Source organism: Hydra vulgaris, chromosome 02, assembly GCF_038396675.1.
Source record: "Hydra vulgaris chromosome 02, alternate assembly HydraT2T_AEP".
NCBI lineage: Eukaryota > Metazoa > Cnidaria > Hydrozoa > Anthoathecata > Hydridae > Hydra > Hydra vulgaris.
The window spans coordinates 39,168,355-39,182,630 of record NC_088921.1 but is presented as its reverse complement, the minus strand read 5'-3'; the positions used below and the strand labels follow the sequence as shown (position 1 = coordinate 39,182,630).

At 28.5% G+C, this 14,276-nt stretch overlaps 2 protein-coding genes across 7 annotated transcripts in view; one reads left to right on the top strand and one right to left on the bottom strand.

The window, feature by feature from the left end:
- Positions 1-4,486: 4,486 nt before the first annotated feature.
- Positions 4,487-14,276, bottom strand: part of LOC100215579 (exonuclease mut-7 homolog) — a 66,177-nt gene continuing 56,387 nt past the window's right edge. For 3 of the 6 annotated variants that reach the window (XR_010636688.1, XM_065790830.1, XM_065790829.1), the window contains exons 17-20: positions 10,124-10,318; positions 9,863-9,916; positions 5,281-5,409; positions 4,487-5,068 (exon numbers count right to left, since the gene is read on the bottom strand). Coding sequence is in view for 4 of the 6 variants with exons in the window: in XM_065790830.1 (XP_065646902.1) it covers positions 4,697-5,068; positions 5,281-5,409; positions 9,863-9,916; positions 10,124-10,318 (750 nt within the window). In the remaining 2 variants the exon portion in view is untranslated. The remainder of the gene's footprint in view (positions 5,069-5,280; positions 5,410-9,862; positions 9,917-10,123; positions 10,319-14,276) is intronic. The other 3 variants (XR_010636689.1, XM_065790831.1, XM_065790832.1) reach the window with 1 other exon arrangement.
- LOC124812268 (uncharacterized) lies at positions 6,319-10,462 on the top strand. Its single transcript, XM_065790828.1, has 4 exons — positions 6,319-6,932; positions 7,061-7,308; positions 7,553-7,678; positions 7,767-10,462. The coding sequence occupies exons 1-4, from the start codon at positions 6,422-6,424 to the stop codon at positions 9,813-9,815; spliced, it is 2,934 nt and encodes a 977-aa protein (XP_065646900.1). The 5' UTR covers positions 6,319-6,421; the 3' UTR covers positions 9,816-10,462.

The following is a 14,276-nucleotide window of genomic DNA, read 5'->3' as shown; positions in this document are numbered from 1 at the left end:
GACTTGATTTAGTTACAAATGTTTAATACTTCTGTGACTTGATTTAGTTTCAAATGTTTAATACTTTTGTTTAGCGAGGACTTCCAACTTAATAAGTGTCTTGTTAATGTGTTTTTTTTATATGGCATTTAAGTTAACGATTCATGATTAACAATATATTAAACGATATATTTCACAGTGTCACGAAATGAACCTAATATGAACCTCGTGACCCTAGAAAATCCTTTTGGGGTGTGATAATGGGGATATATAGGAGTGTATTAGAAGTGATTTTGAAATCTTTTGTCCGTGGAAGAAAAATCCAATCAAAGTTTTCTATTATCACTGCTCTAAATAATGACTTTAAATTTCATAGAAGTCTCCATTAAAAAAATTTGACATTTATTTATTCATTCTGTGTATCAAAACACTCCATTTGCAACCAAATATTGACAAAAAAAACACATTAACATTACAATTTCTTTAGGAAATAAAGCAATAAATTGATTTTTAGCTATGAAAGTCTGACTTTCATTAAAAACTTCAATATTTTTTCTGAATGACCAAAATTACCATCTTAATTCAACAAAGATCTAGATTTATATATAGATTCTGACATATAGCACACATAAAAAAATGTAATTCTCTCTCTTTCTTTCAAGTAATGACATCAAAATGAATGTTTGCTGTTGCAATCGATCAAACAGCTAAGAAGATTCTTTGGGTAGTCTGGGTGGTTGCTAGGCCTTTTGAAATGTTGACAATGATTATTGAAGTTGTGATGCAGCGACTCTGTTGCTTGTTCTGAATACCGGTTATGCCGGTTGATAAACTGGGGAACATGAAAGAAGACTGCATGTACTTTGGGAGTGATGCTTGTATTTGGAAGCTTGAGGTTAGAGTCCCGGAGTTTCTCAATTAGTTCACAGTAGTTCTGTTGAAGTGTATTTCCAAAACAGACAAGAACAACTGCATCAAACTTTCGGAATGTATCAATGAATGGCAATGCCAAGAAACAAGAATTTGCCTCTGCAAGTTGTTGAAGCTTGTCAACTTTTCTTAAAAGCTTTCTGCAATCATTTTCAGCAAACTGTCCCATATGAAATGTCTGTTGTTGAATGTTCATCATCTTTGGCCACTTTGTTGCATTTTGCCATAACAAACAGAGATTCTTGAAGAGGTAATTGACAATGCCAAGTAGAAGGTGAAGTTCCATTGGTGGAAAGAAGTCTAAGATGAGTGTATCATCTGGCAATCTAATAGCAGACTAATGTACAACATTTAGAAAGTCCCGTGCTCTTTTTTTTTGACCACCTGCAACTTAGAAGCCTGTGTATGATGATGTTAGCAAGTTTCATGTCACATGACAACACAAAAGAAATCCTTTCGAGGCACAATTTGTCAAGAATTTGTTTCACATTACCATACTTTTCAGGTTGATTTTCTTAAACAGCTACCAACAATTGGCGTTTCACACCGACAGTGATTCTCAGATCTTTGCAGTGCACAAGTAATATCTTGGACTCCTGGCTGTCAGTTTTGGTTGTGTTTATAATGTCGCAGGTGACAAAAAAAATCAGAAATATGCTTTCTAAGTGATTCGAACTTTTCCCAAAAGTTTTTCTTAACCAGGCGATGTAGAGTAATTTGGTTGAGAGTTGAAACAAGCTTGTTCATTCCTCTGTTAGACAGGCCAGTCTGATTTTGAACTTGTAAAAGCTGTTGAGCAGTCAAAGTGGATGTTGGTGGAAAAAGTTTTCTTTGCCTTGAAGATCCTAAAATTATTTCTTTCATCAACATTCATTTAAAAAATGCTAAAAGATTGATTTTTAGTCAGAGTATTTATACCTGGAGTCACTGAAAGATTTCTTTCCAATCCTTGGCTAAGGCGAAATGTGCCATGAGGAGATAGTGTCTTGTTGGCAATCACTGTAGCACCCACCCTCTGAGCAGCTTTTTCATCTTTAGTTGCAACTTCAAGTAAGTTTTGTTTAAGCATTCCTTTGGTGCAGACATGAGGAATACCTCTTCCAATCAGTGAAAAGCATACAGCTGTTGAAAAACATCGTTTTTCAACAGCTGGCAGTTCTTTTGGTGGATTGGTTGAGTTAGTTGGCTTGACTGGTTCTGGGCTTTTGAAACTTGCTTTCATAACACAACAGATCAAGCAATCACAAACTGATTCTCTTGTTGTTGGCCGAACTTTAATTTTTTGATAATCAGGCAAAGAGGGAAGTGTAAAAATGTAAACAATATCTCTATTTGCAACCTTTATGACAAAATATAACAAATTCTTGCCTTAAATTAGGCTTTTTACTTGCTTTGACTTCACAAAAAACTTCAAATCAATTTTTCTTCGATGACAAAAGATTTCAAAATCACTTTTAATACACTCCCATATATCCCTACTATCATAACCCAAAAGGATTTTCTAGGGTCACGAGGTTTATATTAGAAGTCATTTCGTGACACTGATTTAATTTAACGATAAATAACACATTAGACTGTCTTTTTAATTTTACGATTATCATTACATTAAGACAATTTATTTACTTTTTCTCATGTAAAATATACAGGCACCGGTAAAAACATAATCGTAAATCGAATAACAACTAATGTAAGTAATTTTATACTATTTTATATAATATTTTTTATATAATACATCGTTAATCGTTCAGATACATTTTTTTTATTAACCGATTAGTCGACTTATCGTTAAACGATGACATTCGTTAAACTTATCGTTAAACTATTACTTATTGTAAAACTATTCGTTAAACATACCGTTAAGCTTATCGTTAAACGATGACATTTGTTCGATTACATCGCCGCTTCCTAGTTAAAACCAGTACAAAAATTTATTAAAAACTTATTAAAGTTTATGCCCACTGTAATCTTTTTGATATGAAAACAATTTTAACATTTTGAAAAGTTTTATTTATGAACATATATATATTAAAATTCCTTTTATAGTTTTTATAATGATAATTTTATCTTTGCTGATATGTACATGTTTCAGCATATCACTTAGGTTTTTGTATGATTCAAGTTTGTTTTTTTTAGTTAGTGCGTATTTTTTGCATCTTTTTTTAAATTGTTCAACTGGAGTAATAATGTCTGGTAAGTTGTTTGTATTTTCTTACTCTTTCTTTAAACTTGCTAGAAACAACTTCATATTGGTTTTTTATACACTTTCTGATCTCGGTAAATCGTAGTATTTGAGATCCATTTGAATTTTTTGATTCAAAAGTATTGAAGCATTAAGTTGAAACACAATACAATTTAACCATTTTAAAAACCTAGCCACACGAGTATAAATATTAAGATGTAGAGTACTTATTGATAATTTATTTATCTAAAAAGCTACCATTTTTAGTTTTATTTCTACATCGCACAGTGGGACAGAGTGTGCCAAAATCAATGTCGGCATTGCACGGTGAAAATTTCTCATAATGGTGAAGACATGTTTATTAGAGGAAATATCTAGTTAAAAAAACATTATTTATGCGGTTATTTACACGTTAATTTGACATGTGTTCCAAAACGCTATTTTGAATTTTTTGTTTATTAACTTTCTTACCCTACTATCGTTTTAAATTAACTTTATTGACTTTCATTTTAAAATATAATATTTTAATTAACAATGTTTTTTTCGCTCAGACTTTTAAAAACAATTTAACGTAATTGTAAGCATTAGTTTTTATGCATCGAAAACGGACAGTTTTCGATATTTTTTTTGCTACTAACCTTTACTATTAGGTATCAGATAAACTATCCTCGAATATCCTCCAAACATTTGATTATGTAAATCTCATGCTAAATGTATGTAAATAGCCATGCACCATAAATATTTTGCTACTTTTTGCAATAAAAAAAGTTATAACAAAACATTGGTCTTCGGGTTAATGGTCAGTTGATGAGAAATACTGAACATGAAAAAAAGATGTTTTGTACACAAAGAATACCTACAAAATCTTTCATTACTGTTATAATATATAAGTTCTGTAAATAAATATCTAAAAAAGTTATTTTATGACAAATACATGCATTGAAAAGTAATATTTTTGATGTTTACGCTGATAAAAATTGTCTTGTCCATTAAAAATATTTCGTATTTTTCACCAAAATTTAATTTTTTTAATATTTTTTTTTATATTATATAATTACATGTTTATTACTTTAATTATGCATTTTATATATAAATATAGCTATTCCAACAAAAAAACTACGAAAATGATTTTGGCACGAAAAACTTGATTTTGTCCCGCTGTGCATCGTAAACATGTGTGCGGAATGCATCAAATGAATTTGGCTAGTAGTTAAAAATCTCATTTTTATACAAATTCGAAACTAAAACATGTCAAATTAGTTCAAATTAAAAAAAAAACATATTAATCTACTATCACATTTAAACATGATAATAGAATTAAATATATAATTCTTAATTCAACGAGTTTTGTCTGATTCTCCTTTATTTTTGTAAAAACTCAAAAAAGACTAATTTCCATTAGCATATAAAACCGCTCACTTTATTCATATTAAGATTTTTTAATTTATGTTAAATAATTAAGAGAGGTTTAGCTTGCAAAATATATTTTTTATGACTCGAAGTTGTGAGTCTACTTTATATCAATAGCTTTCTATGCTGTGTTTTTCTTTTAAAAAGTGTATTTTATTCATGTTTAATTTATCCAGCTGCTTAATAACATTCGGTAGCTTATCCAGGTCTACCATAATAAGTTTTATCCACTTCTCTTTTATCAACGATATCATGATACTCACTTTTCAAAATGTCGTCGTGTACATTTTTCCAATAGACCTCACCGCAGCCGCGACAAATTTTAAAAAAATTTATGCTTCTAAAAAATTCTTCATAGGTATGTCTTCCTTTCATAAAAGAAATGCACGATTCTCTCAAAAAATCCATTTGAACTTCAACGTTGTTAGATAGAGTAAAATTAGACAGATTTATAAGATTAGATTCTTCGACGATTTTCAGAGTTTTTAAATCCAAGATGTCATTTTTTAACTTGAACGCTTTATTCATTTCGTTAGATGCGACAATCGCAAAGTCATTGGAGTTACACATCTAATATATACATAATATATATATATATATATATATATATATATATATATATATATATATATATATATATATATACACATATATATATATATATATATATATATATATATATATATATATATATATATATATATATATATATATATATATATATATATATATATATATATATACACACATTATATATCTATATATAAAAACAAAACACATACCGGACATCTGGAAAAAATATCAACCGATTTCAGCACTATGTTAAACGTATTAAAAACCATTTTAACTTGTTCTTTTAAACTGTCCTTTTCAACCAATAAACAGTTTCCTTCTGGAACGTGATCTTTGATCTATGTACATACATACATATATATATACACACACATGGTGTATATGCTTAAGTACACACTTTGTGGCATACAGTTTTATACGTACTTTCATGGGAAATATGATTTTTTGGAAAATAGTAAAATTAATGTCAGAATAATAAATAAATGTAATAAAGGTTTTTTTAAATGTTTTGAATAACCAACTTTTAAACAAAAAGAATATTCCAAATTTTTTTACGTTCATATGTATGACGAAAAGATTCTTTACAAAAAAAAAACTACTGTTGTAGAAGAATGGGAACAAGAAACCCTAAAATCATAGCCCTCTCCCTACCCAAAACGTGAGGGTGATAAGTTGAATTATTTATTTTTTCATAAATATAAACTAGTTTTCAAATTTAAATATAAACTAGATTTCAAATTTTATGTTTAAATTATTCAGTGTTCAGTTTTTATGTAAAGATTGATTTATGGGTTTCTTGTTCCCATGTCATCATAGTAACTTTATTGTGAAGAATCTTTTCGTCATACATATGAACGTAAAAAAGTTTGGAATACTCTCTTTGCTTAAAAGTTGGTTATTTCGAACATTTATAAACCTTCCTACGCCAGTGAAGGGATTTATACAAATTAAATACAATAAAAATAAATTTGTTTTAAAAAATTATTAAAGAAAAGTATATGTATTTTTAAATATTTTATTATAATTTAAAACATATACATTTTTGGGAATAACTTTTTAGAACATATTTATTTTTATTGTAAATAATTTTTATAAAATCTTTTTTTTACCATTTTATAAATATTATACTAAAGTTATAGTAAAACCTCAAAGGCTATGGACATTTTTTCAATGATCTATGTGACGTAGAGCAATTTATAAAAACGGCAGCAGTAACCATGGTTAAATTATTAACATTTCATCGACGATTCTAATATTTTAAAAATGAATCGCGATATTTTAACAATGAACCATAGGATTTAAAAATATACTGTTTTACTTTTTGTTAAAAAAAAAAAAAAAAAAAATGAAATGGAAAGAGAGAGAGAGAAAAAAAGAAATTTTAAATTTCGTTTAAAAAATACAAACATTGTCCAGCCATTAACTAAGTTGAATCATAAAACAGAAGAAACAACGTCACACGCTAAAGAAAATTGGAGCGTTCTAAGTAACACTATTCGAATTACAACAAATTTAGTTAAAAAATGCGATTTTACCAACAGGCGGACAAATAAAGAGCTATTTACAATAGATATACGTGGAGTTCATCACTTGTGTTTATTAAACGATCAAGACGACACGAATAAAAGCCAATCTAGCAAAAGCAGTATCGGTGATATTAACAAAAATAATTCTTTAATCAAATACTTTTGTAATTTGGCAAAAAAAAACGACAAAGAAAAGTTAGTCGACTTTAAGCATTTAAGTCAACTACTTCATTCAGGAGTAGACATCAATGCTACTGATAAACATGGACAAAGTGCCATGCACGAGGTGGCTAGAGTATGGCACACTGACGTGGCAAAATTTCTACTAATTCATGGTAAATATAAAAATTCTTTTAATAGAAAATCTCAAATAAACTTATAATAAACCTATCACTAATCAATTAATTTTAATTTTCATTATAGTATAAGATAATAAAAGTTGAATATATTTTTTTAATGAAAGGCGCAACGATTGATAAACCAGATAATTTTGGGAGAACTCCCTTACATGTAGCAAGTGCTGTTGATTTTCCAGAAATGGTTTCATTTTTAATTGAAAATGGAGCAGACATTAATAGCAAAACATATGGCGAACAACAAACAGCTATTTATTATGCAGCAAAAAACGGTGCAGTAGAATCATTAAAAGTCCTACTAGAGCATGGTGCTAATATAGAAGACAAGGATTACAAGCAAAGAACTCCTTTACAGGTAACCCAGCGTTTTATTAAAGGTTAGACTATTGGTTTAGACTATTATTTAGACTATACTAGACTATTGGTTTGACAGTCTAGACGTTTAAAACGATAATATAGCATTTTAAAAAACTACACATTTGATAGTTCATTTAAGTAGGAAATGACTTTTAAGTACATCAGTCCTTATACATACGCACACAAAGTGATAGTAATTAAGAATCAATTTAATACTACCTTATGTAATTTTTTATATAAAGATAGCGGCAGAGCTAGATCGCTCAGTAACTGCAAAATTGCTGATTGATAATGGAGCAGATGCTAGTGTTTACGACAGCAGTATGATGACTGCAATGGTATTGCTCATTCAAAAAATGCCATCAGTAGTACGTAAATAGTAATAGTTAAATTTGTTGCTTACTTTAAATTTTTAGAACATGTTGAATAATTTTCGCTACTTAACTTTACTTATAGGCTTTGGTTGCTCTTGATCAGTTCCATCACATTAATCGCGCAACACGCAGAGAGTATTTTTACGTAAATTGTCTTGTTCCACCAATTAAAGACAGTAATTGCTTTGCAAAATCACCACTGGAAGTAGCAGTTGAAACCAATCAGTACAATCTGGTTTTGCATCCAGTTATGATGGAATTAATTAAGACAAAATGGAATGAAACATCAAAATTAAGTGCTTTAAAAGTTATCACGATAAACTTTGTAAATTGCATCATGTGGACAACATTGATTTGCACAAAACCGACAGATAATAGAAAAATATATGCAGGAAGTCGAAAATACTGGGGTCCTGCACTTGAAAGCATGGTGATTGTCATACTGATAATAAGTATTGTAACGGAAATAATAGACTTTGTTAAATCCAGTGAAAGAACAAAACGTTATAAACAATGGCGAAGCCATGAAATTCGCAAAGATTTAGAGTATTGTCATGCTCGATGGCCTGATGAACAAGCTTACTTAAAGCGAGAGATCGAAGAGTTAAAAAATTACAGACTTGTATATTTGAAAGATTACTGGAGAATATTTGACAGTTTCACTTTACTTTTAATGGGATCTGTAGTAATTTTAAACATATGTGACATTATGTATCATAGCAAACTTACCAACAAGATATTCAAAGCAGTAGCATCAACCACAATGATATGCATGTGGCTACGCCTTCTTAAATATGCTCGACCATTTCAAACATTAGGTCTTTTTGTCGTCATGATAGGGCATGTAGTGCGAGACACTCTTAAGATAATATTTTTAGGAGCTCATATATTTATCCCATACATTGCTTCTTTTTGGATTAATTTTGGTATTGTTGAAACTGAAGGTTACACTATGAACGGTTTAGAACTTATCTGGAACATTTTCCAAATGTCTATAATAGCAGATTGGAATTTTGATAAGCTGGTAGAAAAAGATAAGGTGATGGCCGAAATTCTTTGTTCTACTTATCTCTTTTTCGCAGGACTAGTTTGCCTGAACCTTTTTATTGCTTTGATGTCAAACACATTCCAAAGAGTGTACGATAATGCTGTAGCAAATGCATTGATGCAGAAAGCAGCTTACATTGTTAAAAAGGAATTACGCTTTTCCCACAAAATGCAACTTCGACATTATGAGTGGATAAATTCTCACTGCGCACCTAAAATTTTATATTATGACGATAGTGAAGTTAATCCATCTAATAATGAGCTCACAAACAAAACACAAGAAATTGATGAAAAGCTTGATAAACTAAGTGATGCAATTGAAAGCAGGGAAAAAAAATTTCAGAACATAATAAAAGACAACAACCAAACATCAGTTGACAATGACGCATCTGTAGAAATAAACGAGATAAAATCTCTACAAAAGATAGTATATGAACTTAAAGAAGAATTCTATAAGTCTATGATGCAAACAAGAATAGAAATTGCTGGACTCGGATTAATGATTAAAGATCTTATTGAAATACAAGAGCCTATTGACCAGAAAAGCAAAACAAAAAACAAAAAACTTATGAAAAAATCTAAAGTACCTAAAAACACGAATGTGTTAAAAACTAGTGAAGAAAACCTAAGAGATAAAATTATACAGAGTTCTTCATCTGAAAATCATAACAAGAATCAATTAACTGAAAACCCAGTGCAAATAAATGTATGTCTAAATGAAAAAAATAAAAAACAATTATTAAAAGGAGCATATCCATCTGATTGTCAAGAGATGTACCATCCGCCACCAATTCTACAAGCAAAACACCAACTTTATGAAATGCATTCCCAAGAGTTACAAGATCATAAAAAAGATCTAATTCTTTCAGACGAGTTTTTTGAAGGATATGCATTCCAAGATACAGAGCAAAAACAGAGAGCTTTTATCCAATCAAAGTGGAAAAAAATATTCTCTAATGTTATTTCATCTAAAAATAAAGATAATTTTGTGCATTTAGAAAATGAAAAACCATACACAGAATCTTTTTTACCACAATTAAAAACTAGCAATAAAAGTTTGCGAGAAGACAACACAAAACAATAAAATCGAAGAAAATAAAAAATAAGTTTTGAAAATTGAGTGAATCTTACCAGTAAATAGGCGTCACCACAAGTTAGAATCATTCTGTTGTCTTTACGAGCAGCCTGAAAAGTTTAAGTATGAGTTATTTGAAACCATATTATATGTTAAGTTCAGTTAAAAATAAATATCAAATAGTTTACAAGAAATTAAATATTAATAAAGCAAATATTTTTAATCATTTATAAAATATTTTATAAATGATAAAAAAAAAAATCATAAAAAGATCAGCTTAATCATAATTATACTTAAAACGTCACACTAATAACAACCTGTATTAATTTGGAATTATCATGAGAAGTTGTTATCAATGTATCTACACCAAATTTTCTCAACTCCTTGCCTAACTCATCCAGCATTGTGTCACATATTACTTTTAAAGCAGACGCAGGCCGAGGAATTTTTACTAGTTGGGGTATTCTTTTTATAACTGGAGGAGGGATCGTCACTTGTGGTTTCTTTTGAAACTATGAAACAAAAATTCAGTTGGAGTTTAATTCATTAGAATAAAAACCAATTTTTTTAAAAATGATATTTTTTTAATATTTCTAGATAATTAACTTAATATTATGTTAAAAAATACTAAATAATAAAATAAAAGTAATATATATTGTACTATAACACTTCAAAAGTAATATATATTGTACTATTTAACTTTAAACTTGTTTAACATCTACAAAATATTAAATTTGCTAACTTAAAGCTACAACTAACATAGTTCTATTCAGAGTAACCAATGTCACACAGAGTAACCAATGTCACAGAGTTTATATGCGAATGTATGGATACTTTAATCCTAGGAAAATAGAACAGTTATAATATCATATGCATTTTGATTTTTATATTTATATTTGGAACTATGGTTAGATTTGCTTTCACAATACTAGTACAAAATAAAACCTATTTATTTTAGGAAGTATAGTTAGATTTGCTTTCACAATACTAGCACAAAATAAAACCTACTTAGGACCCCTTTGCTTCACTTCCTCAAAATTGATATACATTTGTATCAGATAGTAATAGTAATATATTTGAGCTGTGATCGATAATTTGGTGAGTGTACCAAGTACACTTAGATAGCTATATCATTATTCAGCATAGTTATAACCCATATAACACTATTTATAACCCATATATCAAGTTTAGCTTTAAAAGAGTTCACAGAAATAGCATTAACAACATCAGTAGGTTTGATCAGTCAACGTCACTGTCGCTTCCAGTAAAAAGATGTTTGTTAAAAAATAATGTTTATTAAAAATTAATGCCAAGGCAAAAAACTAGTTATTTCGCGATTATATTTCATTTGATGACCTCTTGCTGATTGATAACTTCTTGGCAAAATTTCATTAATTAAATTTGCTTTTTCAATTCCATTGAACAACTTGTTCATTTGAATAAAGTCACCTTGAATCCGTTTTACAACTAAAGTAGTGAGACCCATTTTATCTAATAAATTTTAATATTTAATTAAAAACAGTATCATAATAATTTGTTTTTTTAACACAATATTTTAAAAATACAACAACTATATAACACAACACCCAAGATGTAAAACAACACCCACGATGTAACACACCTGCAATCTAACACTATCCAAAGATATAAGACCAAACCTACGATGTAACATAAAACTCAAGATATAACACCACACCAAAGTTGTTTGAACTCTATGAGTATAAAAAACAGCCAAACTATAAAAAAAGATCTAATTACAATAAACCAAAAAAAAAATAAAAAATTTTAAGTTAAAAAATTTTATTAAAGAGTTTCTTTATTAACTATATTACTCTTGAGTCTCTAATAAAAGAAGAGGGAAGGAGGGGAGATGTTTACTAACTTTTGGAAAATTTTCCATCCACCCCAAGCATATTAAGACCCTTCCTCACCTCGTTTATTAATTTTTAATTGTTGTCATCTCAAAACTAAGAAAAAAAATCAGTGAAAATCGGCCTGTAAAATTAGAAAATAATTCTTTCAGTCATTGATTTGCGCATTTGACCGCAAGCCACTCTAGAATAAAATAGTTTTAAGAGTATTTTGTAAAAATATTAGTTCGGATTTATAAACTAAACTTTTTTATAAAAAATACTTCTACTGTATCATAAAAAAATTCCCACTCCCGCTTTTATTAACCCCCTCCCCTTTATTAGATCTAGACTAAAATTCTCACCCCACTCCCCCTTGTATTAAGGACTCGAGAGTAAGAGCATTAGCGTAACATTTTTCTTTAAAAGCAAGACATGTTACGCACATTTATGTTATTTATTACCTGAATTACTTTACTATTTATTAACTGCCGCGTCTTTTATTATATTGATTATTATTATTATATTAGCATCAATTAGTTAATTAATAAAAAAATATTCTAAAAAAAACAACAATATAAGACTCCAATAGGAAGTGAACCCAGAGCACAGGCACCACAATCAAATTTATTAACCACTACACCACACAATATTGTAACTCGTTTTGTTAATAAAGTTTAAATAAAATGAATTTGTTTTGACGCATATTTTTAAAGTAATTAACGCGCTTTAAAATAAAATACTTCCGCATAATTAAACGTAAGCGTTACGTCAACATTACACTATCAGGGAATCAGTGACCTGGGTAAATATATAATAGATGGTCTAATAATAAAAAGTGTTCAATTATTATTTTATTCTGAAAAAATATTTTCAAAGATATTTAAAAATAATAATTCTATTAATCTTAAGTAAACACCAAAAATACATACTTTATATAGTTAAAAAAAAAGATAAAAATAATAATGATAATAGTAATAATAATAATAACAATAATAATAATAATAATAATAATAAGAAGAAGAAGAAAAAAAGCATTATGAAAATTTTGAGTTCACAAATGTTAATATAATAACAACTACAATAGTAATATCGTGGGAAGAAAAAAAAAAGATGGTTTAAAGTAGAATATTTCAAAATAATGATCAATATGTATAAAAATAACAACAAATCATAAATAACAAAACATTAACATAAGCAATAAGAAAACAGAAAACAATTACAGTTACAAATTTGGCACATTTCAGTTTTTAAAGTGTGCGCTTCAGTTTTTCAGAAAAAACAAACAAAGAATAATGAAAAAAAAGATTGCTTTCCCAACCCAAAATAATTTTAGAACCTATTTTGATTTACCTTCTCGATTACAAAAACCAACCCCATAACATAAGAGATCTTCTACTGTGCTTTACAGTAGTTTTTATGAAGTTTTGCTTTAGTCTGAAAGATTTAGTATACTAAAACAAGTACCTCACAATGTTGATCTGAGATTGACTGAAAATTCTTCTAGTGAAAAGGTATTTAAGAAAGTTGTCCCTATGTATAATAAAGCATTAGCAAATTCTGGTTATAAATACAATCTCTCCTACCAACCTAACTTACAACATTACAACATCAGCAAAAGAAAAACCGCACACACAGAAAAATTTGGTACAACCCTCCTTTAGTATAGATGTTACCACAAATATTAAATGTTTTTTAAACTTAATTGCAAAACATTTTCCGATTAATCATAAACTGCATAAAATTTTCAACATAAACACTGTAAAAATCACCTACAGCTACATATGAAGCATGAAACCAGTAATAAATTCACACAACAAATAAATCCTAAACAAAAGTCAACAATACTGCATACCAAGCAATGGTATGCAACAACATTACATACCAAGCAACTATCACTTTAGATAACCCTGATGATAATTCAATCAAAAAATCATGCATTGGTATAAGTGAAACACCTTTCAAATTGAGATATGTCAACCATTTGTAGTCATTCAATATTCCTAAATATTAAAATGACAGAACTGTCAAAAGAATTTTGGAAATTAAAAGATGATAATAAAAATAATCAGACAATAAGAAGCTTACAACCTAACAATTCAAAAATTGAAAAATATGAAAAAAGGCAATTGTTTATTAAATGAATAAAAAAATTATATAAAATTGTCAACATCAAAATAAAATTCCTCTATTCTCAATTCAACCCATGTTGAAATTCGACTAAGACAATCTGTAATCGATATTTTATGTATGCATGTATAATATAATGTATGTATATGTATGTATGTATGGAAGAACTATTACCGACTTACCAAACCACCACCGAACTTTACTCGACTCCTTATCAGTTCAATTTTTTTATCAGCTCATTTTAATGGTTTGATAATTTTTATAACTTACTTTGTATTATTATCGTTTCCATATTTTGCATTATTACCGCTTGCAAAGGACCGATCATAATTGAGCTGGTAAGTTGGTGTATTTACTTTTTACACTTACACTTATTTTTCATAAAATCCACACTTATTGAATCCTCAAAGTAAATGTAAGATTTATGTGCTACTAATATTTTTAAGTATGATAATTTTTATTGTTGAAAAAGTTAAATTTTTAATAAATA